The sequence below is a fragment of the Bufo gargarizans genome, chromosome 4 (assembly GCF_014858855.1).
Source record: "Bufo gargarizans isolate SCDJY-AF-19 chromosome 4, ASM1485885v1, whole genome shotgun sequence".
Classification (NCBI taxonomy): Eukaryota; Metazoa; Chordata; class Amphibia; order Anura; family Bufonidae; genus Bufo; species Bufo gargarizans.
In genome coordinates this window covers 299,632,293-299,659,123 of record NC_058083.1, presented here as the reverse complement: position 1 = coordinate 299,659,123, position 26,831 = coordinate 299,632,293, and the positions used below count along the sequence as shown (strand labels likewise).

The window sequence follows — 26,831 nt, the reverse complement described above, 5'->3', positions numbered from 1 at the left end:
AGTAGGCAACTCAGATCCACCACAGAATGCAACTGTGATATCGGAGAAACATCAGAAAGCGAAGTTCAAGCTCCCCCAACAGTGTATAGCATAAAACTCTCCGTAAGCAAAACTGAAAAGGAAGTATATCTTCTAAAACTTTGCAGCTTTATTAGATAAACAACATTTTTCTAATAAAGCTGTGATGTTCTAGAAGATATATTTCCTTTTGTTGTTTTGCTTGTGAATGATGGGAGGTCTGGGTATGTGACTGAACTGCGGATACTAAAGTGGGCTTGTGTTACACCCATGTGGAAGAAGCCTCAACTTAAAGGGGTTGTCCGAGTTATGAAAAAAATAATATAGCACTGAAAATCTGATATATAACTGAGCTAAGGCCTCTTTCACACTTGCGTTGTCCGGATCCGGCGTGTACTCCACTTGCCGGAATTACACACCGAATCCGGAAAAACGCAAGTGAACTGAAAGCATTTGAAGACGGATCCGTCTTCAAAATGCGTTCAGTGTTACTATGGCAGCCAGGATGCTATTAAAGTCCTGGTTGCCATAGTAGTAGTGGGGAGCAGGGGAGCGGTATACTTACAGTCCGTGCGGCTCCCGGGGCGCTCCAGAATGACGTCAGAGCACCCCGTGCGCATGAATGACGTGCCATGTGATTACGTCATCCATGCGCGTGGGGCGCCCTAGGTCCCGGCAGCCATGGTAACCATTCAGAAAAAGCTAAACGTCGGATCCGGCAATGCGCCGAAACGACGTTTAGCTTAAAGCCGGATCCGGATTAATGCCTTTCAATGGGCATTCATTCCGGATCCGGCCTTGCGGCAAGTCTTCAGGATTTTTGGCCGGAGCAAAAAGCGCAGCATGCTGCAGTATTTTCTCCGGCCAAAAAACGTTCCGGTCCGGAACTGAAGACATCCTGATGCATCCTGAACGGATTTCTCTCCATTCAGAATGCATTAGGATAAAACTGATCAGGATTCTTCCGGCATAGAGCCCCGACGCCGGAACTCTATGCCGGAGGAAAAGAACGCAAGTGTGAAAGAGCCCTAAGCAAGTTTTATGCAAAAAAATAATAATATATATTTCCTCATTTCCCTGGTTCTTTTCTGGCCCTTTGTTTACATGCAATAAAAACAATCTCTGCCCCTCCCCCTGCACTGCTAAGGGAGTGGATACAAGAGCTGCCCTGAGTGACATGTCTGCCTGCTGGGAGACTCTGCAGCATGTTGTATGTGTAGGACTACAAGTTCCAGCTGAATAATGACACTGCTAAGGGAGTTGATACAAAAGCTGCCCTGAGTGCTGGGAGAATCAACAGCAACTTGTAAGTGTAGAACTACAAGTTTCAGCTGTATAATGACACTGCTAATACACACAGGATCTTCCCCCTACCTTCTTGTGCAATGCTCTCTCTAGTCTGTCAGCTCCAGTGCCCAGCATTGTCTCCTCACTGCCTGCAGAGCTGTGCAGCTGAAGGGGTTAAGAATCCTAGCAGAGAGCACACGACAGTGAAGGGGGGCGTGGCCAGCACAGTGACGTCTCGTTTACAGGCTTGTAAACAACCTTTATCAGAGCAGGGAGAGAAGCTGACATCACAGGTCATGTGACCCTCAGTCAAATCTGAGAAACCAGCCACTGGAGATAAAGTGAGTGAATTGGAAAGATGCTACATTTGCTTAGTTAGGAACATAGAAAAAACAAAAAAATAACTCGGACAACCCCTTTAAGCTTGGGTCTACTGTATAGTACCAGTGCAGCTCACTATTTTGCATGAATACACATATTATTTTGAAGCATATTAATACAATACAGATAATGTATTCACCAAAGGCTCAATTACCTTCCACAATTCACAGTAATTTATTTCACTGCCTCCCCCAGACTTGTTTAATAAAACTAATAGAAGTTCTCGGACTGTTTTGGGCAGACATAGATGTATGATGCTCCTTATTATTCCATATGCAGGCCTAATTTCCTTCTAACTCATTTGTATGTTTTATGCACTGTTGCCTTTGGGCAATCTTATTTTATGAGAATTAGACATTTGGATATTCTTTAGTATTTGTCTTTTTATGGCCATTACTGTTAACAGTTCTCATATTCTTTTGGTTCATATGAGAGTAAAAGTGTCATCCTCTGTAAATTTTATTTCCGCATTGATCTCTGGTTGGTGCTATTCTATACCCAAGATAATGGTGCAGTAAATGTTCGTTAAGTCAGTAGGTGGAGACTGGAGAGCTCATTTAGGAAAATGTTATAAAGCGGCTCGGGTTTTGATAGATTGCAAGGCCATTATTCATTGTTTAGTGAAGCATTATTTATGAGGAAATTTGAATGGCTTACCTATTTGCCAGTCCCAGGGTACTTTTAGCAACTCTTTGTGCTCCATTATTGCTCTGAAAGACAAGACAGACATAGTATAATACGTCAATCTGAAAAAGAGTACATTATACAAATAAATGATTTAATTAAATCAGGGATGCTCAACCTGTGGCCCTCCGGCTGTTGTAAAACTACAACTCCCACAATGCCCTGCTGTAGGCTGATATCTGTAGGCTGTTTGGGCATGCTGGGAGTTGTAGTTTTGAAACAGCTGGAGGGCCGCAGGTTGAGCATGCCTGAATTAAATGATTACTGGCACAGTAGGACTTCTTAGGATTAATGAGAGAATTCTCGATATATATGAAATATTAATCTTGTTTTATCTTTATTTATAGTAGGAATATTTATAAAAATATAATTTTTCAAATAAAGGGAACCTGTCATCCCTTTAATGCTGCACGAACCATGGGTAGCATGGCTCCCTCACTGCAGAGTGCTATGTTATACTCTATATGATGCAGTGTTTCAGGGAAATGAATATTTCTAAAATCGAGCCAGGCACAAGGAGAGTCCATGGATGCAGAGAAAAGTCTGTTGTGCAGCTTCTCCCTGAACTGCTTGGCTTGATTGACATATTAGTTATAGTGAAATGAGGGAGCCTGTTGAGATGTCACAAGATGCCCATGGTTCCAGTAGACAGGTTCCCTTTATGTACAAAACTTAAAGCGTACCTTAGTTTAAAAAAAAAAAAAAGCAGGTCTTTTTTAGGCTTCCCTAATGCCTTCCTTAGCCATATTCCCTGTTTCACATGCACAACTAGATACATTTCTCTCACAAGCAGGGGGTGTCTCTGTCAGTACTGTGTGTGGTGACCTCTCTTCCCTTACTTCCCAGTATGTTTGTTTTCTTCTAGGGAGCTCAGAAATATGATAAAGAATGAGAGGTCAGACTTATAAACACACAGGAGCTTCTCCGCTCTTCAGAACCATTGTAGAAGCAGTTCTTCTATCAGGCTCAGGAGCTCAGCTAGCTCGTCAATGCACCCATTTTCTGTGAATGGTCTTCTGTTACCAGGGATGGATCTTACCTGACAACCCTTAGTGTCCATGACTGGATGCAGGCAGAATTTTTTAATGAAGTAATTTAGAAATTTGCTAAATACACCATTCTCTATTAAATGAAATGACGTGTAAAAGTACAGTGACTAAGAGGCTGCCTTATTTAGAAAATTCATTTTCAAATGCTATTTTTTTTTAATTCTAAGTGTTTGGGGGGAATTCAAGATGAGCACAACTGTTAGTCAGTGGAGTGGACAGTGGCGACACAGAGCATCTCTTGCACGTTGATTTCAAGGGCAACTGTGTATACAGATTACATCTGACATTTGGGAATTCTAGCAGGAAGGGTCACCCCTCTAACAAAAAGGGATTGTTTAAAGCTGGCAAACCCTATAATGGACGTAAATAATAGGAGAGAGTATTTGCAATTGATATACATTTGTTTGTAGTTGGTAACTGAACATGAAACAGTAAAAAGAGCTAGGACCCATATACATATGACATACGTATATGGTCAGATTATCGGGACAATTGTCAGGAAGTAACGTTCCTATGTACTAATGGTCGTTACTGAAAACTACCCCATGTAAACGTGCCACTAATCAATTGGCTGATTACTTTGTTGTGAGATCTGTGTTTACTCAGCACATACAATTGTTGGCAGCACATCGCCCTGTGTAGACAGCGATGTGCTGCTGACAAACAGTGACTCTTTATGGCTGTGAATGATAACAGTAGTGCAGGGGCGTTGCTAGGTTAAAACATTTGGGGTCTGGGCCTCTGATGTTTTGTCCCAGGCCCCAAACGTCCTGCCTGCCAGCTAGATACAACTGTATCTAATGCACTGGAAGAGCTGAAGGACCTGTGATGATATCACAGGTCATGTGACCAGTAAAACAGGCAGTGGTTGAGAAGGACCTGCAATGATGTCACCATCATGTGACCAGTGCAGGAGAGGAAAGCAGTGAAGAGGAGAAGAAGCTGTGGTGATGGCTGTACATGAGGAGAGTTAAGTGAAGGGAAAGACAGAGCAATGCTAGGGCTGAAGGGAGTGATGTTTTTTACATGGGACTGTATGTTGCAGGTGGCTGTAGGAGGGAATGATGTTATTTACATGAGACTGTATGTTGGCGGCTGTGGGAGGGAGTGATATTTAAATGGGACTGAATGTTGGAGGGGGCTGATGGAGTGATGTTATTTACATGGGACTGTATGTTGATGGTGGCTGTGGGAGGGAGTGATGTTATTTACATGGGACTGAATGTTGGAGGGGGCTGAGGCAGGGTGATGTTATTTACATGGGACTGTATGTTGAAGGCGGCTGTGAAAGGGAATTGTTATTTACATGGGACTGTATATTGGAGGCGGCTGTGGGAGGGAGTGATATTATTTACATGGGACTGTATGTCAGAGGGGGCTGAGAGAGGCAGTGATGTTATTTAAGTGGGACTGTATGTTGATGGCAGCTCTGGGAGGGAGTGATGTTATTTACATGGGTCTGAATGTTACAGGGGTCTGAGGGAGGATGTGATGTTATTAACATAGGATTGATTGTTGAGGGGGCAATGTTATTTACATGGGACTGTATGTTAAAGGTGGCTGGTGGGGGAGAATGATAATATTTACATGGGATTGAATGTTGAGGGGGTGATGTTTTCATGGGATTGCATGTTGGAGGCGGCTGGGGAGGGGGTGATATTTACTTGGGACTGTTAAAGGAGACTGGGGAGGAGGTGATGTTAATTACATGGGACTGTATTTTGGATGGGGCTGGAGAGATGGTGTGATGTTATTTACATGAGACTCTATGGCAGAAGGAAGGAAATAATGTTATTTACATGGGACTATATATTGGAGGGGCTAAAGGGAGGGGAGTGATGTTATTTACATAGGACTGTATTTTGGAGGGGGCAGGAGAGATGGTGTGATGGTTTTTACATGGGACTGTATGCTGGAGGGAGGAATATAACGACAGGGGTCACTGCGGGGGGCATTACAAATACTGGGGGCACTTCAGGGCAAGTATTTTAACAGTAGGGGCCAGTATAAATACTGGGGTTACTGTATAGGGTATTATAAATCCAGGGGACATTAGGCATTCTTATTACTACTGGGGGCTGTATAGGAGGGACTTATAGATCCGCCTTATTTCTACTAAGAGCACTATAGGGGTCTTATTACTACTGAGGGATCTGTAGATAACTTTATTACCACTGGAGGAACAATAGGGGGCCTTATTTCTACTGGGGGCTCTGTGAGGGTATTATTAATACTGGAGGGCTCTTCTACTAATGGGGGCACTCTTGGGGAGCATCATCACGGTTGGGGGCGCTGTTGAGGCAGTATTACTAATGGGGGCACTCTTGAGGAGGCTTAGCACTGTTGTGGGCACTGTAGGGGGCAGTATTACTAATGAGGGCATTCTAGAAGGAAATTACTATTGGTGGGACTATGAGGAGCACTATTACTATGGGGGCACTATTATTTCTTCAGGATAGTATTTGGAGGTACTGGGGAGCACAGTGAGCAGCAGGATAACACCGTGGGGACTCCAGGTTGGAAGATAATGATAGAAATGTGAGGAACCTAAGATGTCTGTGTGTCACATTCTGCAGAGACGAGGCAGCTGAAAGAAGTTGTACGGACCAAATGGAGAAGATGATGACAGAGAAGATCTACATCAGAGGAGACATCACCTCGGAGGCCCTGGATGTGACAGGTATGTGCTGCTGTATGGCAAGTACAGCAAAATGTGGTGTTTGTGGGGAGGGGTACACTTTCGGTTTTGCTCCCATTTTGCATGAGCTGAATTCAAAGAACTGAAACATTTTCTGCATACACAAAAGACCCATTACTCTCAAATATTGTTCACAAATCTGTCTAAATCTGTGTTAGTGAGCACTTCACAGGTGTGGCATATCAAGGTGCTTATTAGACAGTAGTTATGTACGAACATCTGCCGGGACGGTGCAAGAACGCGATCAAATGTTCGTGAACCGCAAGTTCCCAGCGGGTCCCAATAATTTTAATGGCGGGCGAAACCTGAAAAACCTTCAGCTCATATTTGCAGCCAAGAAATAATTACTAGAAGTGCACAAATAGTCCCACAACATGAACATTGACATACCAGATGTATTATTCGAATTTGCGATCTACATTCATAATTTTTTTCAATGTGAAATATCGGCAATATAATTTTCGCATACGTGCATGCGCAAATGCACTATACAGTACCCAAATACACTATAAAGAAAGTATATTGGTATATAACACCCTGCTTCAATCAGTTTTTTGGGGGGGCGACTGGTATATCACACCAGTAGAAATTATTTGTTCCAATAACACTTGTCCCTCTATATACCTGCAGTATCGCAGAAGAACCGCACATAGCTGCCGCACAATACAAATGCACTATAATATACTTTCTAACATAGTATATTATAACATTGTACAAGGAAGGCAATCCATTAGAATATACATAAAGATAAAACGTAACCTTTAATAATGTTACTATGAGGGTCCATTCACACGTCCGTAAGTGTTTTGCGGATCCACAAAACACGGACACCAGCAATGTGCATTCCGCAATTTGCGGACCGCACATCGCCGGCACTATAATAGAAAATGCCCCTAGTTATGCAAATTTGTTCCTAGCATACTGGGAGAGTTTGTTTATTGATCCATCTAGAGGGGGCAGCCTGGTACTCTGGCAGAGATATATTGATGACGTTATCCTGATCTGGAGGGGTAATGAAACTACCCTACAGTCATTTATCTCTGAACGAAACATTAATACATATAACTTAACTTTTACAGCCAATATCAATAAACCTGAGACAGAATTTTTAGATTTGAATATTACCAAAAAGGGAGATAAATATATATGTCGAACATTCCAAAAACCAACAGCGAGGAATGGGTATATTTTATATTCAAGTTGCCATTTGCCATACTGGTTGATGAACGTACCTTTCGGACAATTTCGCCGGATCAAAAGAAATTGCACTGAGAATTCCCAATATTTAGGCCTCATGCACACGACCGTTTTTTTTTAAGGTCCGCAAAAACGGGGTCCGTAGGTCCGTGATCCGTGACCGTTTTTTCGTCCGTGGGTCTTCCTTGTTTTTTGGAGGATCCACGGACATGTAAAATGAAAAAAAAACGGACACGGATCACGGACACGGATCACGGACACGGATGACAATCTTGTGTGCATCCGTGATTTTCACGGACCCATTGACTTGAATGGGTCCGTGAACCGTTGGCCGTGAAAAAAATAGGACAGGTCATATTTTTTTCACGGCCAGGAAAAACGGATCACGGATGCGGCTGCCAAACGGTGCAGTTTCCGATTTTTCCACGGACCCATTGAAAGTCAATGGGTCCGCAAAAAAAAACGGAAAACGGCACAACGGCCACGGATGCACACAACGGTCGTGTGCATGAGGCCTTAGAGGAAGCCCAGATACTTAAAAATAGATTCATTGAAAAAGAATATCCTACACATGTGTTAGAACGGGCACTTTGTAAGGCAAACGAAATACCTAGAGAATCCTTCTTTGCAAATAATAACAAAAATAGTGCAAGGGGGAAAACATAGACTTTAGGATTATATTGCCCTTTTCCACACAACATAAGGCTACTTTCACACTAGCGTTCGGGCGGATCCGTTCTGAACGGATCCGCTCATAATAATGCAGATGGAGGCTCCGTTCAGAACGGATCCGTCTGCATTAAAATGGCAAAAAAAAAGCTAGTGTGAAAATAGCCTCGGACGGATCCGTCCAGACTTTCAATGTAAAGTCAATGTGGGACGGATCCGCTTGAAGATTGAGCCACATTGTGGCATCTTCATCTTCAGCTGTCCGCCTGTCCGTGCAGGGGCGAGCGGAGGCTGAACGCCGCCAGACTGATGCAGTCTGAGCGGATCCGCTCCATTCAGACTGCATCAGGGCTGGACGGCTGCGTTCGGGTCCGCTCGTGAGCCCCTTCAAACGGAGCTCACGAGCGGACCGACGAACGCTAGTGTGAAAGTAGCCTAAACAAGTTGAACACATTATCAACAAGTATTGGAATTTGCTAACTCAGGACAAAACAATAGGTCCTCTTATACCTATCAAACCTAAAATCACATACACAAGAGCACAAAATTTAGGACTTAAAATTGCACCTTCCATCAAACACATATTTAACAAAATTTCCCCTCAAATAAATAATTGGATCAATTTAAAAGGGTTTTTCAGATGTGGCAAATGCCAGGGTTGCAAAATAACCAAATCCCCTAAAAAGATCACAGAAGTAACTTCAACCCAGAATAATTTTTCAATGACTATAAGAAACTTCCTCAACTGCAATACCTCAAGTGTGATCTATTTGATCCAATGTCCCTGCAATAAGCAGTATATTGGGAGGACAAAACGATCCCTTAAAGTCATAATAAGTGAACATTTGCGAAATATTAAAAATGGTTACATGAAGCATGCACTATCAAAGCATTTTAAAGAATTTCATGATAAAAACCCGAAAGGTATGTTTTTTATGGTGTTGCAAAAAATTGACCAACATTGGCGTGGTGGCAAGCATATAGAAAGAATGTCTAGAGCCGAATCAAGACTCATCTTTGATTTCGGCAGCCTCATTCCAATGGGTTTGAACGCCGAATTAGAGATCTTTGGCTTTCTGTGAACTTGGGCTGCATGTCTGGCACCCGATGGAGAGTCTCATGTCAAGGCTGTTTTATCAGCACTGAGACTCCCCGTCTGGGCCAGACATGTACCTCTTTACCATCATTATCACAGACCAAATCCCTTGAATATCAAATTGACAACTAATGCTCTTTATTTTTTCTAATGATATATTTTTGTGCTCCATGATGATTTTATATTTTATATTTTATTACTCATTGATGTTTATGTATTTTATACTCCAACATTTTAATGCTTTTATACTTATTTATGTATTTTTATCCAAATGCAATATGATACAACATTTATTTTTTCTGGGTGGTGACTATTCATTATAAGGTATAATATTCCCAAAAAAACGCATAAAGAAATAAAAAACGCATGACCAAAATGCAGTCGAAAAAAACGCATAAAAAGCCGCACCTATAGAAACAAAGCTGAATCCTGGATTACTGATTCCACACCATTAATTTGGACAGACCAGGGCGGTCTATAAATAGCCAGTCCAAAATGGGAGAGTAGCTGCCATTGAGGAAGGGGTAAGAGGTCCCCGAAACGCGTCTGGCGTGAACCAGCATACTGCTCCCTTTGGATAATAAAGAGGCCTCTACACAAATATCTGCAGGAAATTTGAAATATATATTTTCGGTCAACTTCCCGAAAGATTGGAGCGCTCCGAATCTCGCAACAGTTTCTTCCATCCGAAATCTCGGCACCTAGTCCCGCGATACTTTCAGCGGTGAATCACACGCTACAGCTTTGGAAGAGACCACGTGACATGCTGGCGTCCGTACGAACAAGCTAGAGACAACTAATACAGCAGCGCTTGTTTAAAAGAACATTTCCTTCAATACCAGGTCTGGAAGGCTGCAATTCTGAATACATTGCCTCGACCAAGGAGAAGGTAAGACCCTATACAGGGTTCAGGATAACGCAAACCAGCACTTTATATTGCTTCAATAACTGAATTTGGACATTGACCTACTATTTGCAGTCAGATAGGACGCTTTTTTCCCACAGAAAACTGTGTGTTGGGGAACAGACTATATACATTATTTTTTCCAAGAAACATAGCACCATTTGTCTGCGTTGTTCCATACCATTGACCCCCAGCTATATTTTATTAATTTGTATATTCTCAGGTGACATATTGATTTTTATTGAATTTTACTGTGTATTATATTATATTGTTTATTGTTCTAAATATTAAATGTATGTGATCACTTTATATTGTATTAAGTATTGTTTTTATCCACACATACAGAGTGCCAGTCCATAACTTTTTCTTTATTTTCTATAATAGAAAATGCCTAATCTTGTCTGCAATTGCGGAGAAGAATAGGACATGTTCTATTTTTTTATGGAAACAGAAGCACAGATGCGAAAGTGCGGATCCGCAAATGCGGATGCGGACAGCACATTCCGGCCCCATTGAAAATAAATTGGTCTGCACTCGTTCCGCAAAATTGCGGAACGGATGCGGACCCATTTTGCGGACGTGTGAATGGAAAAGATATCCCTCAAAATGAAAATAAATTAAATTATTAAAGTTAACCAAAAAGCATAGATGTGGTAGGCAATAACAAGTGCTCGGCGGCACTAAATCAGGTGCTCGGCGGCACTAAATCAGGTGCTCGGCGGCACCAAATCAGAAACCATATGTCCTACCACAATCCAGGGGTTCCGGTGCACATCCATGAATCCCGGAGGGAAAGCAAAAAAAATCCATCCCTGGGCTAGATGATGATGTGGTATTGAAGGACAGGGTGGGCAAAGAACTGTCCCTGATATTGCCCTACAGGGGGGTGCTATTCTGGCCCTGATAGCCTAACCACAGACCACTTGCCCTGATAAGACCTTACCCTATATAAAAATGGCCCTAGTGAGCCCCTAACCCCTAGGCCCCTGACTTCCAGGGGATCACTAATAGATCTATGTGTTTTTGAGTCATTATAAAAGTATAAGTATATCACACCCCTCTGTGTATCACACCTATCGATAGCACACCTATACCAGTTCTTAAAAGGACTTTTGTGGCCCTACTAGCTAGCGTTTGATGTCCCTTACAGCCTGTTTCTGCTCCACAGAGCAACCTCTCCCTACAACGGCAAAACACTGAATGTAAAATGGCGGCCAGATCATGTTTATTTATAAGGTAGTGGGTATGTCCATGTGCTGAAACGTCTCAATTGGCTGTCCTGTACCACCTGATGGATGTGTCATGGGTCAAAGTTCTTCACAATGTAAAAGAATATGGCGGGCGCGAATATCTCCATATGTTAGCATGTTCGGCAAACACGCAAAGTTCGCCGCGAAATGACCGCCGGGCGAACCGCAAGGCCATCTCTATTAGACAGCATGAATATTGCACAGGTGTGCCTTAGACTGCCCACAATAAAAGACCACTGTAAAATGTGCACAGTTTTGCCTTACTGGGGGGGGGCCTTACTGGTCAGAAAACCAGTCAGTATCTGGTGTGGCCGCCATTTGCCTCATGCAGTGCAACACATCTCTGTCGCATAGAGTTGATCAGGTTGTTGATTGTGGCCTGTGGAATGTTGGTCCTCTCCTTGTCAATAGTTGTGCTAAGTTGCAGAATATTGGCAGGAACTGGAGCACGCCGTCGTATACGCCGATCCAGAGCATCCCAAACATGATCAAGAACTGGGATGTTTTAGCTTCCAGGGATTGTGTACAGATCCTTGCAATATGGAACCGTGCATTATCATGCTGCAACATGAGGTGATGGTCGTGGATGAATGGCACAACAATGGGCCTCAGGATCTCGTCACGGTATCTCTCTGCATTCAAAATGCCATCAATAAAATGCACCTGTGTTCGTTGTCCATAACATATGCCTGCCCATACCATAACCCCACCACCACCATGGGCCACTCGATCCACAATGTTGATTTCATCAAACCGCTCACCCACACGACGCCACACACGCTGTCTGCCATCTGCCCTGAACAGTGAAAACCGTGACTCATCCGTGAACAAAACGCCTCTCCAACGTGCCAGACGCTATCGAATGTTAGCATTTGCCCACTTAAGTTGGTTACGACGACGAACTGCAGTCAGGTCCAGACCCCGATGAGGGAGACGAGCATGCAGATGAGCTTCCATGAGACTGTTTCTGACAGTTTGTGCAGAAATACTTTGGTTATGCAAACCAATTGTTGCTGCAGCTGTCTGGGTGGCTGGTCTCAGACAATCATGGAGGTGAACATGCTGGATGTGGAGGTCCTGGGCTGGTGTGGTTACCCGTGGTCTGCGGTTGTGAAGCGGTTGGATGTACTACCAAATTTTCTGAAACGCCTTTGGAGACAGCTTATGGTAGAGAAATGGACATTCAGTGCACGGGCAACAGCTCTGGTAGAATTTCCTGCAGTCAGCATGCCAATTGCATGCTCTCTCAAATGTTGCGACACCTGTGGCATTGTGCTGTGTGATCACACTGCACATTTCACAGTGGCCTTTTATTGTGGGCAGTCTAAGGCACAGGCACAGGCAAGTTCAGCTCATGCAAAATGAGAGCAAAACCGAAAGCGTTGTGTTTATATTTTTGTTCAGTGTATATATAAATACGCATGGGGGAGGAGGTTTGCTGTGTGGCTCTAATAGCAGCAACCCTCCTACAGACACAGACTGTCCCCCATAGACAAATGTGTATGTGTATGTATATATATATATATATATATATATATATAGTGGGGATTCGCTCTGGCAGTTAGGACTAGCGGATGCAGTATAGAGGCACAGTACACAGTTCTTGAATCAAACAGCAGTGTTTATTCACACATTGGGGTGTATAACAAAATGCTGATAAGCTGTATCACAAAACATAGGTGGCTTGGTGTTTGTTCACACACAAAGAAAGTCCATAAGGAATAAAAGTTACCTTTTCTCTTGGTGTTAATTTACACCTTGTTAGCAGTTCAGCCTCATCAAGTCCATAGGCGGCCTGTTAACCTTTAGAGGGGCCTGAGTCCTCCAGCTCGGCTCAAACCTCAAATCCCAGCACAGCCCTTCAGTTCACAGCACACAGAGTCCTGAGCTCCACTATCAGAGGGAGGTAAATCCACACACCTGGCAGTGCTGGTTGGTTTTTATGCCTGGCAAAACTCGGCCTGGGGAGTAGTCAACCACCCAGCACTTTGACTATTTCCAGTAGGAGCCGTCCCGGAGGAGCTATGACAGCCATGCTAACTCACAAGGTGTCAATTAGCAATAGCTGCTGCTGACACATAAAATACCGTCTCTTACTTCACCAAGGCCAGGAACCTCGGTGACACATACCTTCCATCTACGATGGTCCCTTGCGCCTTCCTACATACCTCCCCCCTTTGTTCAACATCTGTGTTTCCCTGCAAGTGGCCTGCCCTGTGTTCCACTGAGAACTTGAAGTTCTGTAATGACAAGAACCATCTGGTGACCTGAGCATTCCTCTCTTTGGCCTGGCTCATCAATTTGAGAGGGGAGTGGTCGGTTACCAGACGGAACTTTATCCCCAACAAATAATAGCGGAGAGACTCGAGTGCCCACTTGATGGTCAGGCACTCTCTCTCCACTATACTGTACCTGGTCTTGGCTGGGGTGAGTTTGCGGCTCAGGAAAACAATGGGATGTTCCTCCCCATTGATTTCCTGAGAGAGTACAGCTCCTAGGCTTACTTCAGAGGCATCGGTCTGTATCACAAACTCCCTCTTGAAGTCAGGTGTCAACAAAACCGGTGACCCACAGAGGACCGACTCCAACGTTGAAAAAGCCTCTTCCGCATGGTCATTCCAGCAGACCATCACAGACTTCCGTCCCTTCAAGAGCCCTGTCAACGGAGCCGCTAAAGTGGCAAAATGGGGAACGAACCTCATGTAATATCCCACCTTCCCAGGAACGACTTTACTTGCCTCGCAGTGACAGGTCGGGGTCAATTCCGAATTGCCTCTATTTTATTCACTTGGGGTTTGATAACTCCACGTCCAATTACGTACCCCAGGTACTTAGTCTCCTCTAACCCTATCACACATTTCTTTGAGTTAGTGGTCAGCCTAGCCTTCCTAAGGGAGTCCACTACAGCCTGCACTTTGGGTAGATGACTTTCCCAGTCGGTACTGTGGATGACAGTATCGTCCAGGTAAGCCGAAGCATACTGACGATGTGGACGCAGCACAATGTCCATGAGCCATTGAAAAGTGGCAGGGGCGCCATGCAGACCAAAAGGTAACACCTTATATTGGTACAGCCCCTCTGGTGTAATGGCAGGCAGTTTTCTCTTTGGCAGCCTCTGTCAAGGGTACCTGCCAGGACCCTTTGGTGAGGTCCAAAACAAAAAAATACTGGGCTTGGCCTAACCTCTCAATAAGCTCATCCACCCGAGCCATGGGATATGCATTAAACTTAAAGATTTTGCTTAGTTTTTGGAAATCGTTACAAAACCGGAGTGTCCCGTCCGGCTTGGTATTAGCACTATAGGTCTAGCCCACTCAATTTTAGACTCCTCAATGACGTCTAGCCTCAGCATCATCTGCACTTCCTCTGAGATGGCCTGTCGCCGAGCCTCGGGTACACGGTATGGTTTTAGCCGGACTTTCGCCTGAGGCTCAGTGACAATGTCATGACGACTTTTATGCGGAGTGGGTTACTGTTCCCACGACTCATTGGCTACGTCCAACAAACCACGAGGATGTCTGCCATATAACAATTCAAAGGGTCATAACTCAGTAGAGGCCTGGGGTACATCTCGCATAGCGAACATGAGATAGGGCAGAAGAAGGTCCCAGTCCTTTCCATCTTTAGACACCACCCTTTTAGACATGGTTTTTAGTGTTTTGTTAAACCTTTCAACCAGATCGTCAATTTGAGGATGATACACGGACATCCGTAACTGTTTGATATGCAGCAACTTACAGAGTTTCCTCATGACCTTGTACATAAAAGGGGTCACCTGGTTAGTCAGAACCTCTTTAGGTAGCCCCACTCAGGAGAACATCTCCATTAGCTCCTTAGCTATAAGTTTAGCCGATGTATGTCGCAGTGGCACCGCCTCCGGGTACTGAGTGGCGTAGTCTAGGACGACCAAGATGTGTTGGTGTGCTCTAGCGGACTTCGGTACTGGGCCTACGAGGTTCATAGTGATTCGCTCAAATGGTACCTTGATGATCGGGAGGGGTACCAAGGGACTGCTGAAAAGGTGCTAGGGGCTATTTGCCTGACAGGTCGGGTAAGACTTACAGAATTCGTCCACCTCCCTAAACGCACTGGGCCAGTATCCGGTCCTGTGTTTTCTGCATTCCCAGTTGACTCCGAGAACATGTTGGTGTGCTTACTCTAGCACGAGTTTGCGATAAGCCTGGGGCACCACCAACTGTTCAATGGGTTCATCCCGCAGCTGGTTTACTCGATACAGCATATCTTGATGAACCGCAAAATGGAAGAACACTGACTCTTCCCCAGCTTGTTGTGGTTCACATCTATTATTAATACATTTTCCCAGGCTCGGGATAGGGTTGGGTCCAGTGTTGTGCAGTACCAAAATTATCCCCAGAGACATTGAGGTCTGCCAGCTCAGGCCCAGGCGGCAAGTCCTCCACGTCTCCCACCATTACATTCAGTGGGGTTGTTTCCCCCTCTTCCACCGAAGTGGCGGTCACTCCTACCGCTGGCCATTCGGCCACGGGTTCCCAGGGTTCTGGCCACTCCCCAGAGCAAGGCCACTCTGCTGGGGTTACCCCTGTCTCATGGGTATCATTCACTTTCGTAGCAAGCCACAGTGTCGGGAAACCCAGGAAGTGTCTCTTGATTATAAGTTCATAGTGTAAGTTTGTGGCAACTGCCACTTAGTGAGTCCACCTAGCGGCCCCTGTGGTTAGAGACACCAGGGCGGTGGGATAGTCTTTTAAGTCCCCATGAATGCACATGACCCCGACTTTCCGGCCAGTATACTCAGCGGACCGTACCAGGCGAGCCCTTACTAGGGACACCAGACTCCCTGAGTCCAGCAGGGCCTCCGCTGGAGTGTCTCACACTTCCACCTGGCACAAGTGTTTTAGAGTTTCTGGGGTACCCACTGCACACAGCTTCCTGGCATATAACGACTGACGGAAGCCATAGTTCGTGTCCATTGATTCCACCTAATGTGGACAGTCAGCTCGTACATGGCCAGGCTCCCGACACCACCAGCAGACAATCGGAACCGGGTCTACAGGGGGTACATCCCGGGTGGGTTTGGTTGGCACAAGTTGCTGGGTCTGGGGTGGAGATTTACGGGATTTGACTGCCCCCCATCCAAGATAACTCCCCTGTATATTCCGGGTAGCCTCATAGCATTCCACCAGGTCGACCATCTCAAGGGCATTAGGCTACTATCACACTCGCGTTTGGTGCGGATCCACTATTTGGTGCGAGAAATGTTGCAGTGTAGTTGTGCCCTATCTGTCGTGCAAATGTCGTCGAGTAGACCTAGCCTTAATCCCACACAAATTACAGTGAAGATATGAAATGACGTGTTTTCATGAAGTCATGTTAATTTATTATTCATTTCGTCTGCAAATGCTCCGTAATTGTGCGCTAATGCAAGTACGTGACAGACGTAAATGAATGAAATATTACTTGAGAGCTAAATCTATTCATCAAAGCCACAATTGATGTCAGAAAAATACCTGCTGCTATTGTGCTGTCACTCTGACAGTCTAATCATACAGCTCTCCAGTGCTGAACATGACACTGCTACAATAATCAGATTAGCTATCAAATGCTCCCAAAAACACCGTCCACTATGATACAGAATTCTTCTAGGACATACCTACAATTAAACTGTTAACTCCGTGCAAGTCACTGTAATAGCTGTGATCCCAGGTACACTATACAGAACATAAGTAATCAATTATAGATGGAAAATTCAAGATTACATTTCCCACTGGAAATGGCCTGTCACAAGGTGGATGTGATATAAACTGTACCAATGATCTGATGATATATTGCTGTTCTATATTAATAAGGCTCTGTTCACACTACCGGTTTCAATATTCTTAACGGCAAGAATAGCACATTCATGGATCTGGTACAGATGTTATTTCTTTCTGATGAACGGAAGCTATGACACTAACTTGAACAGAGCCTTACCCATGTGCCAAGCAAAAGCAAACCTCAGAAAATGGTTTCCGTCAGAGATGGACCACTATTATTAGCCCAAGGGTTATGATTAGGGATGAGCGAACTCGAACTGTATAGTTCGGGTTCGTACCGAATTTTGGGGTGTCCGTGACACGGACCCGAACCCGGACATTTTCGTAAAAGTCCGGGTTCGGTGTTCGTCGCTTTCTTGGCGCTTTTGTGACGCTTTCTTGGCGCTTTTTGAAAGGCTGCAAAGCAGCCAATCAACAAGCGTCATACTACTTGCCCCAAGAGGCCGTCACAGCCATGCCTACTATTGGCATGGCTGTGATTGGCCAGAGCACCATGTGACCCAGCCTCTATTTAAGCTGGAGTCACATAGCGCCGCCCGTCACTCTGCTCTGATTAGCGTAGGGAGAGGTTGCGGCTGCGACAGTAGGGCGAGATTAGGCAGATTAACTCCTCCAAAGGACTTGATTAATCGATCGATCTGCAGCTGTGCATCATTGAGCTGCTGAAATTCAATTGCTCACTGTTTTTAGGCTGCCCAGACCGTTTGTCAGTCACTTTTTTCTGGGGTGATCGGCGGCCATTTTGTGTCTTGTGGTGCGCCAGCACAAGCTGCGACCAAGTGCATTTAACCCTCAATGGTTGTGGTTGTTTTTTGGCTAAAGCCTACATCAGGGTGAAGCTGTCACACCAAGTGCATTTAACCAGCAATAGTCTGTTTATTTTTTGGCCATATACTACATCAGGGGCAAGCTGCGCCTGTCACCAAGTGCATTTAACCCTCAATGGTGTGGTTGTTTTTTGGCTAAAGCCTACATCAGGGTGAAGCTGTCACACCAAGTGCATTTAACCAGCAATAGTCTGTTAATTTTTTGGCCATATACTACATCAGGGGCAAGCTGCGCCCGTCACCAAGTGCATTTAACCCTCAGTAGTGTGGTTGGTCAAGCTGTCACACCAAGTGCATTTAACCAGCAATAGTCTGTTCATTTTTTGGCCATATACTACATCAGGGGCAAGCTGCGCCCGTCACCAAGTGCATTTAACCCTCAGTAGTGTGGTTGGTCAAGCTGTCACACCAAGTGCATTTAACCAGCAATAGTCTGTTCATTTTTTGGCCATATACTACATCAGGGGCAAGCTGCGCCCGTCACCAAGTGCATTTAACCCTCAGTAGTGTGGTTGGTCAAGCTGTCACACCAAGTGCATTTAACCAGCAATAGTCTGTTCATTTTTTGGCCATATACTACATCAGGGGCAAGCTGCGCCCGTCACCAAGTGCATTTAACCCTCAGTAGTGTGGTTGGTCAAGCTGTCACACCAAGTGCATTTAACCAGCAATAGTCTGTTCATTTTTTGGCCATATACTACATCAGGGGCAAGCTGCGCCCGTCACCAAGTGCATTTAACCCTCAGTAGTGTGGTTGGTCAAGCTGTCACACCAAGTGCATTTAACCAGCAATAGTCTGTTCATTTTTTGGCCATATACTACATCAGGGGCAAGCTGCGCCTGTCACCAAGTGCATTTAACCCTCAATGGTGTGGTTGTTTTTTGGCTAAAGCCTACATCAGGGTGAAGCTGTCACACCAAGTGCATTTAACCAGCAATAGTCTGTTCATCTTTTGGCCATATACTACATCAGGGGCAAGCTGCGCCCGTCACCAAGTGCATTTAACCCTCAGTAGTGTGGTTGGTCAAGCTGTCACACCAAGTGCATTTAACCAGCAATAGTCTGTTCATTTTTTGGCCATATACTACATCAGGGGCAAGCTGCGCCCGTCACCAAGTGCATTTAACCCTCAGTAGTGTGGTTGGTCAAGCTGTCACACCAAGTGCATTTAACCAGCAATAGTGTGGTTATTTTTTGGCCATATACTACATCAGGGGCAAGCTGCGCCCGTCACCAAGTGCATTTAACCCTCAGTAGTGTGGTTGGTCAAGCTGTCACACCAAGTGCATTTAACCAGCAATAGTCTGTTAATTTTTTGGCCATATACTACATCAGGGGCAAGCTGCGCCCGTCACCAAGTGCATTTAACCCTCAGTAGTGTGGTTGGTCAAGCTGTCACACCAAGTGCATTTAACCAGCAATAGTCTGTTCATTTTTTGGCCATATACTACATCAGGGGCAAGCTGCGCCCGTCACCAAGTGCATTTAACCCTCAGTAGTGTGGTTGGTCAAGCTGTCACACCAAGTGCATTTAACCAGCAATAGTCTGTTAATTTTTTGACCATATACTACATCAGGGGCAAGCTGCGCCCGTCACCAAGTGCATTTAACCCTCAGTAGTGTGGTTGGTCAAGCTGTCACACCAAGTGCATTTAACCAGCAATAGTCTGTTCATTTTTTGGCCATATACTACATCAGGGGCAAGCTGCGCCCGTCACCAAGTGCATTTAACCCTCAGTAGTGTGGTTGGTCAAGCTGTCACACCAAGTGCATTTAACCAGCAATAGTCTGTTCATTTTTTGGCCATATACTACATCAGGGGCAAGCTGCGCCTGTCACCAAGTGCATTTAACCCTCAATGGTGTGGTTGTTTTTTGGCTAAAGCCTACATCAGGGTGAAGCTGTCACACCAAGTGCATTTAACCAGCAATAGTCTGTTCATCTTTTGGCCATATACTACATCAGGGGCAAGCTGCGCCCGTCACCAAGTGCATTTAACCCTCAGTAGTGTGGTTGGTCAAGCTGTCACACCAAGTGCATTTAACCAGCAATAGTCTGTTCATTTTTTGGCCATATACTACATCAGGGGCAAGCTGCGCCCGTCACCAAGTGCATTTAACCCTCAGTAGTGTGGTTGGTCAAGCTGTCACACCAAGTGCATTTAACCAGCAATAGTGTGGTTATTTTTTGGCCATATCCCAGTCTAATTCTGTCAGTAAATCCATACCGGTCACCCAGCGCCTAAATACTAGGCCTCAAATTTATATCCCGCTAAATCTGCCGTTACCGCTGTACTGTTGTGGCTGGGCAAGTTATTTAGTGTCTGTCAAAGCACATTTTTTGTTCTGGGTTGAAATACAATTCCCAATTTAGCAATTTCAGAATTTAGTGGTTTCTGCTATATCAGAGCTATTTGAAATCTATCCCTAAAAGGGTATATAATATTCAAGGTGCACATAGGGTCATTCAGAATAACTTCACACACACGCTACTGTGCATTTCCAAGTCTAATTCTGTCACTAAATCCATACCGGTCACCCAGCGCCTAAATACTAGGCCTCAAATTTATATCCCGCTAAATCTGTCGTTACCGCTGTACTGTTCTGGCTGGGCAAGTTATTTAGTGTCCGTCAAAGCACATTTTTTGTTCTGGGTTGAAATACAATTCCCAATTTAGCAATTTCAGAATTTAGTGGTTTCTCCTATATCAGAGCTATTTGAAATCTATCCCTAAAAGGGTATATAATATTCAAGGTGCACATAGGGTCATTCAGAATAACTTCACACACACGCTACTGTGCATTTCCAAGTCTAATTCTGTCACTAAATCCATACCGGTCACCCAGCACCTAAATACTAGGCCTCAAATTTATATCCCGCTAAATCTGTCGTTACCGCTGTACTGTTGTGGCTGGGCAAGTTATTTAGTGTCCGTCAAAGCACATTTTTTGTTCAGGGTTGAAATACAATTCCCAATTTAGCAATTTCATAATTTAGTGGTTTCTGCTATATCAGAGCTATTTGAAATCTATCCCTAAAAGGGTATATAATATTCAAGGTGCACATAGGGTCATTCAGAATAACTTCACACACACGCTACTGTGCATTTCCAAGTCTAATTCTGTCAGTAAATCCATACCGGCCACCCAGCGCCTAAATACTAGGCCTCAAATTTATATTCAGCTGAATTTGAATACAATACATTGGGCCAAATAATATTTTTGTTGTTGTGGTGAACCATAACAATGAGGAAAACATCTAGTAAGGGACGCGGACGTGGACATGGTCGTGGTGGTGTTAGTGGACCCTCTGGTGCTGGGAGAGGACGTGGCCGTTCTGCCACATCCACACGTCCTAGTGTACCAACTACCTCAGGTCCCAGTAGCCGCCAGAATTTACAGCGATATATGGTGGGGCCCAATGCCGTTCTAAGGATGGTAAGACCTGAGCAGGTACAGGCATTAGTCAATTGGGTGGCCGACAGTGGATCCAGCACGTTCACATTATCTCCCACCCAGTCTTCTGCAGAAAGCGCACAGATGGCGCCTGAAAACCAACCCCATCAGTCTGTCACATCACCCCCATGCATATCAGGGAAACTGTCTGAGCCTCAAGTTATGCAGCAGTCTCTTATGCTGTTTGAAGACTCTGCTGGCAGGGTTTCCCAAGGGCATCCACCTAGCCCTTCCCCAGCGGTGGAAGACATAGACTGCACTGACGCACAACCACTTATGTTTCCTGATGATGAGGACATGGGAATACCACCTCAGCATGTCTCTGATGATGAAGAAACACAGGTGCCAACTGCTGCGTCTTTCTGCAGTGTGCAGACTGAACAGGAGGTCAGGGATCAAGACTGGGTGGAAGACGATGCAGGGGACGATGAGGTCCTAGACCCCACATGGAATGAAGGTCGTGCCACTGACTTTCACAGTTCGGAGGAAGAGGCAGTGGTGAGACCGAGCCAACAGCGTAGCAAAAGAGGGAGCAGTGGGCAAAAGCAGAACACCCGCCGCCAAGAGACTCCGCCTGCTACTGACCGCCGCCATCTGGGACCGAGCACCCCAAAGGCAGCTTCAAGGAGTTCCCTGGCATGGCACTTCTTCAAACAATGTGCTGACGACAAGACCCGAGTGGTTTGCACGCTGTGCCATCAGAGCCTGAAGCGAGGCATTAACGTTCTGAACCTGAGCACAACCTGCATGACCAGGCACCTGCATGCAAAGCATAAACTGCAGTGGAGTAAACACCTTAAAACCAAGGAAGTCACTCAGGCTCCCCCTGCTACCTCTTCTGCTGCTGCCGCCTCGGCCTCTTCTGCTGCTGCCGCCTCAGCCTCTTCCTCCGCCTCTGGAGGAACGTTGGCATCTGCCGCCCAGCAAACAGGGGATGTACCACCAACACCACCACCACCTCCGTCACCAAGCGTCTCAACCATGTCACACGGCAGCGTTCAGCTCTCCATCTCACAAACATTTGAGAGAAAGCGTAAATTCCCACCTAGCCACCCTCGATCCCTGGCCCTGAATGCCAGCATTTCTAAACTACTGGCCTATGAAATGCTGTCATTTAGGCTGGTGGACACAGAGAGCTTCAAACAGCTCATGTCGCTTGCTGTCCCACAGTATGTTGTTCCCAGCCGCCACTACTTCTCCAAGAGAGCCGTGCCTTCCCTGCACAACCAAGTATCCGATAAAATCAAGTGTGCACTGCGCAACGCCATCTGTAGCAAGGTCCACCTAACCACAGATACGTGGACCAGTAAGCACGGCCAGGGACGCTATATCTCCCTAACTGCACACTGGGTAAATGTAGTGGCAGCTGGGCCCCAGGCGGAGAGCTGTTTAGCGCACGTCCTTCCGCCGCCAAGGATCGCAGGGCAACATTCTTTGCCTCCTGTTGCCACCTCCTCCTTCTCGGCTTCCTCCTCCTCTTCTTCCACCTGCTCATCCAGTCAGCCACACACCTTCACCACCAACTTCAGCACAGCCCGGAGTAAACGTCAGCAGGCCATTCTGAAACTCATATGTTTGGGGGACAGGCCCCACACCGCACAGGAGTTGTGGCGGGGTATAGAACAACAGACCGACGAGTGGTTGCTGCCGGTGAGCCTCAAGCCCGGCCTGGTGGTGTGTGATAATGGGCGAAAGCTCGTTGCAGCTCTGGGACTAGCCAATTTGACGCACATCCCTTGCTTGGCGCATGTGCTGAATTTGGTGGTGCAGAAGTTCATTCACAACTACCCCGACATGTCAGAGCTGCTGCATAAAGTGCGGGCCGTCTGTTCGCGCTTCCGGCGTTCACATCCTGCTGCTGCTCGCCTGTCTGCGCTACAGCGTAACTTCGGCCTTCCCGCTCACCGCCTCATATGCGACGTGCCCACCAGGTGGAACTCCACCTTGCACATGCTGGACAGACTGTGCGAGCAGCAGCAGGCCATAGTGGAGTTTCAGCTGCAGCACGCACGGGTCAGTCGCACTACAGAACAGCACCACTTCACCACCAATGACTGGGCCTCCATGCGAGACCTGTGTGCCCTGTTGCGCTGTTTCGAGTACTCCACCAACATGGCCAGTGGCGATGATGCCGTTATCAGCGTTACAATACCACTTCTATGTCTCCTTGAGAAAACACTTAGGGCGATGATGGAAGAGGAGGTGGCCCAGGAGGAGGAGGAGGAGGAGGAGGAAGAGGGGTCATTTTTAGCACTTTCAGGCCAGTCTCTTCGAAGTGACTCAGAGGGAGGTTTTTGGCAACAGCAGAGGCCAGGTACAAATGTGGCCAGCCAGGGCCCACTACTGGAGGACGAGGAGGAGGTGGAGGAGGATGAGGATGAAGCATGGTCACAGCGGGGTGGCACCCAACGCAGCTCGGGTCTATCACTGGTGCGTGGCTGGGGGGAAAGGCAGGACGATGACGATACGCCTCTCACAGAGGACAGCTTGTCCTTACCCCTGGGCAGCCTGGCACACATGAGCGACTACATGCTGCAGTGCCTGCGCAACGACAGCACAAAACATCCACGCTACAAAGACAATGTGCCCACCTTACTTCCTGCACTGGAGCGTGATAGGAAGATGCGCGAGTACAAGCGCACGTTGGTCGACGCGCTACTGAGAGCATTCCCAAATGTCACAGGGGAACAAGTGGAAGCCCAAGGCCAAGGCAGAGGAGGAGCAAGAGGTCGCCAAGGCAGCTGTGTCACGGCCAGCTCCTCTGAGGGCAGGGTTAGCATGGCAGAGATGTGGAAAACTTTTGTCAACACGCCACAGCTAACTGCACCACCACCTGATACGCAACGTGTTAGCAGGAGGCAACATTTCACTAACATGGTGGAACAGTACGTGTGCACACCCCTCCACGTACTGACTGATGGTTCGGCCCCATTCAACTTCTGGGTCTCTAAATTGTCCACGTGGCCAGAGCTAGCCTTTTATGCCTTGGAGGTGCTGGCCTGCCCGGTGGCCAACGTTTTGTCTGAACGTGTATTCAGCACGGCAGGGGGCGTCATTACAGACAAACGCAGCCGCCTGTCTACAGCCAATGTGGACAAGCTGACGTTCATAAAAATGAACCAGGCATGGATCCCACAGGACCTGTCCGTCCCTTGTCCAGATTAGACATTAACTACCTCCCCTTAACCATATATTATTGGACTCCAGGGCACTTCCTCATTCAATCCTATTTTTATTTTCATTTTACCATTATATTGCGAGGCTACCCAAAGTTGAATGAACCTCTCCTCTGTCTGGGTGCCGGGGCCTAAATATATGCCAATGGACTGTTCCAATGTTGGGTGACGTGAAGCCTGATTCTCTGCTATGACATGCAGACTAATTCTCTGCTGACATGAAGCCAGATCCTCTGTTACGGGACCTCTCTCCTCTGCCTGGGTGCTGGGCCTAAATATCTGACAATGGACTGTTGCAGTGGTGGCTGACGTGAAGCCTGATTTTCTGCTATGACATGCAGACTGATTCTCTGCTGACATGAAGCCAGATCCTCTGTTATGGGACCTCTCTCCTCTGCCTGGGTGCTGGGCCTAAATATCTGACAATGGACTGTTGCAGTGGTGGCTGACGTGAAGCCTGATTTTCTGCTATGACATGCAGACTGATTCTCTGCTGACATGAAGCCAGATCCTCTGTTACGGGACCTCTCTCCTCTGCCTGTGTGCTGGGCCTAAATATATGCCAATGGACTGTTGCAGTGGTGGCTGACGTGAAGCCTGATTCTCTGCTATGACATGCAGACTAATTCTCTGCTGACATGAAGCCAGATTGTCTGTTACGGGACCTCTCTCCTCTGCCTGGGTGATGGGCCTAAATTTATGAAAATGGACTCTTACAGTGGTGGGTGACGTGAAGCCTGATTCTCTGCTATGATATGAAGACTGATTCTCTGCTGACATGAAGCCAGATTGTCTGTTACGGGACCTCTCTCCTCTGCCTGGGTGCTGGGCCTAAATTTATGAAAATGGACTCTTACAGTGGTGGGTGACGTGAAGCCTGATGCTCTGCTATGACATGAAGACTGATTCTCTGCTGACATGAAGCCAGATTGTCTGTTACGGGACCTCTCTCCTCTGCCTGGGTGCTGGGCCTAAATTTATGAAAATGGACTGTTGCAGTGGTGGCTGACGTGAAGCCTGATTTTCTGCTATGACATGCAGACTGATTCTCTGCTGACATGAAGCCAGATCCTCTGTTACGGGACCTCTCTCCTCTGCCTGGGTGCTGGGCCTAAATATCTGACAATGGACTGTTGCATTGGTGGCTGACGTGAAGCCTGATTCTCTGCTATGACATGCAGACTAATTCTCTGCTGACATGAAGCCAGATTCTCTGTTACGGGACCTCTCTCCTCTGCCTGGGTGCTGGGCCTAAATTTATGACAATGGACTGTTGCAGTGGTGGCTGACGTGAAGCCTGATTTTCTGCTATGACATGCAGACTGATTCTCTGCTGACATGAAGCCAGATCCTCTGTTACGGGACCTCTCTCCTCTGCCTGGGTGCTGGGCCTAAATATCTGACAATGGACTGTTGCAGTGGTGGCTGACGTGAAGCCTGATTTTCTGCTATGACATGCAGACTGATTCTCTGCTGACATGAAGCCAGATCCTCTGTTACGGGACCTCTCTCCTCTGCCTGGGTGCTGGGCCTAAATATCTGACAATGGACTGTTGCATTGGTGGCTGACGTGAAGCCTGATTCTCTGCTATGACATGCAGACTGATTCTCTGCTGACATGAAGCCAGATTGTCTGTTACGGGACCTCTCTCCTCTGCCTGGGTGCTGGGCCTAAATATATGCCAATGGACTGTTGCAGTGGTGGCTGACGTGAAGCCTCATTCTCTGCTATGACATGCAGACTAATTCTCTGCTGACATGAAGCCAGATTGTCTGTTACGGGACCTTTCTCCTCTGCCTGGGTGCTGGGCCTAAATTTATGACAATAGCCTGTTGCAGTGGTGGCTGACGTGAAGCCTGATTCTCTGCTATGACATGCAGACTGATACTCTGCTGACATGAAGACAGATTCTCTGTTACGGGACCTCTCTCCTCTGCCTGGGTGCCGGGGCCTAAATATCTGAGAATGGACTGTTCCAGTGGTGGGTGACGTGAAGCCAGATTCTCTGCTATGGGACCTCTGTCCAATTGATTTTGGTTAATTTTTATTTATTTAATTTTTATTTTTATTCATTTCCCTATCCAAATTTGTTTGCAGGGGATTTACCTACATGTTGCTGCCTTTTGCAGCCCTCTAGCCCTTTCCTGGGCTGGTTTACAGCCTTTTTAGTGCCGAAAAGTTCGGGTTCCCATTGACTTCAATGGGGTTCGGGTTCGGGACGAAGTTCGGATCGGGTTCGGATCCCGAACCCGAACATTTTCGGGAAGTTCGGCCGAACTTCTCGAACCCGAACATCCAGGTGTCCGCTCAACTCTAAACAGGAGGTCAGGGATCAAGACTGGG

The 26,831-nt window shown here is 46.4% G+C and overlaps 1 protein-coding gene across 1 annotated transcript in view; it reads right to left on the bottom strand.

Annotated features, from left to right (window-relative positions):
• The window catches only part of SLC35F1 (solute carrier family 35 member F1), a 336,892-nt gene that overhangs the window by 26,551 nt on the left and 283,510 nt on the right, over positions 1-26,831 (bottom strand). Inside the window, exon 6 of the mRNA XM_044292308.1 lies at positions 2,344-2,396. Coding sequence (XP_044148243.1) covers positions 2,344-2,396 — 53 coding nt within the window. The remainder of the gene's footprint in view (positions 1-2,343; positions 2,397-26,831) is intronic.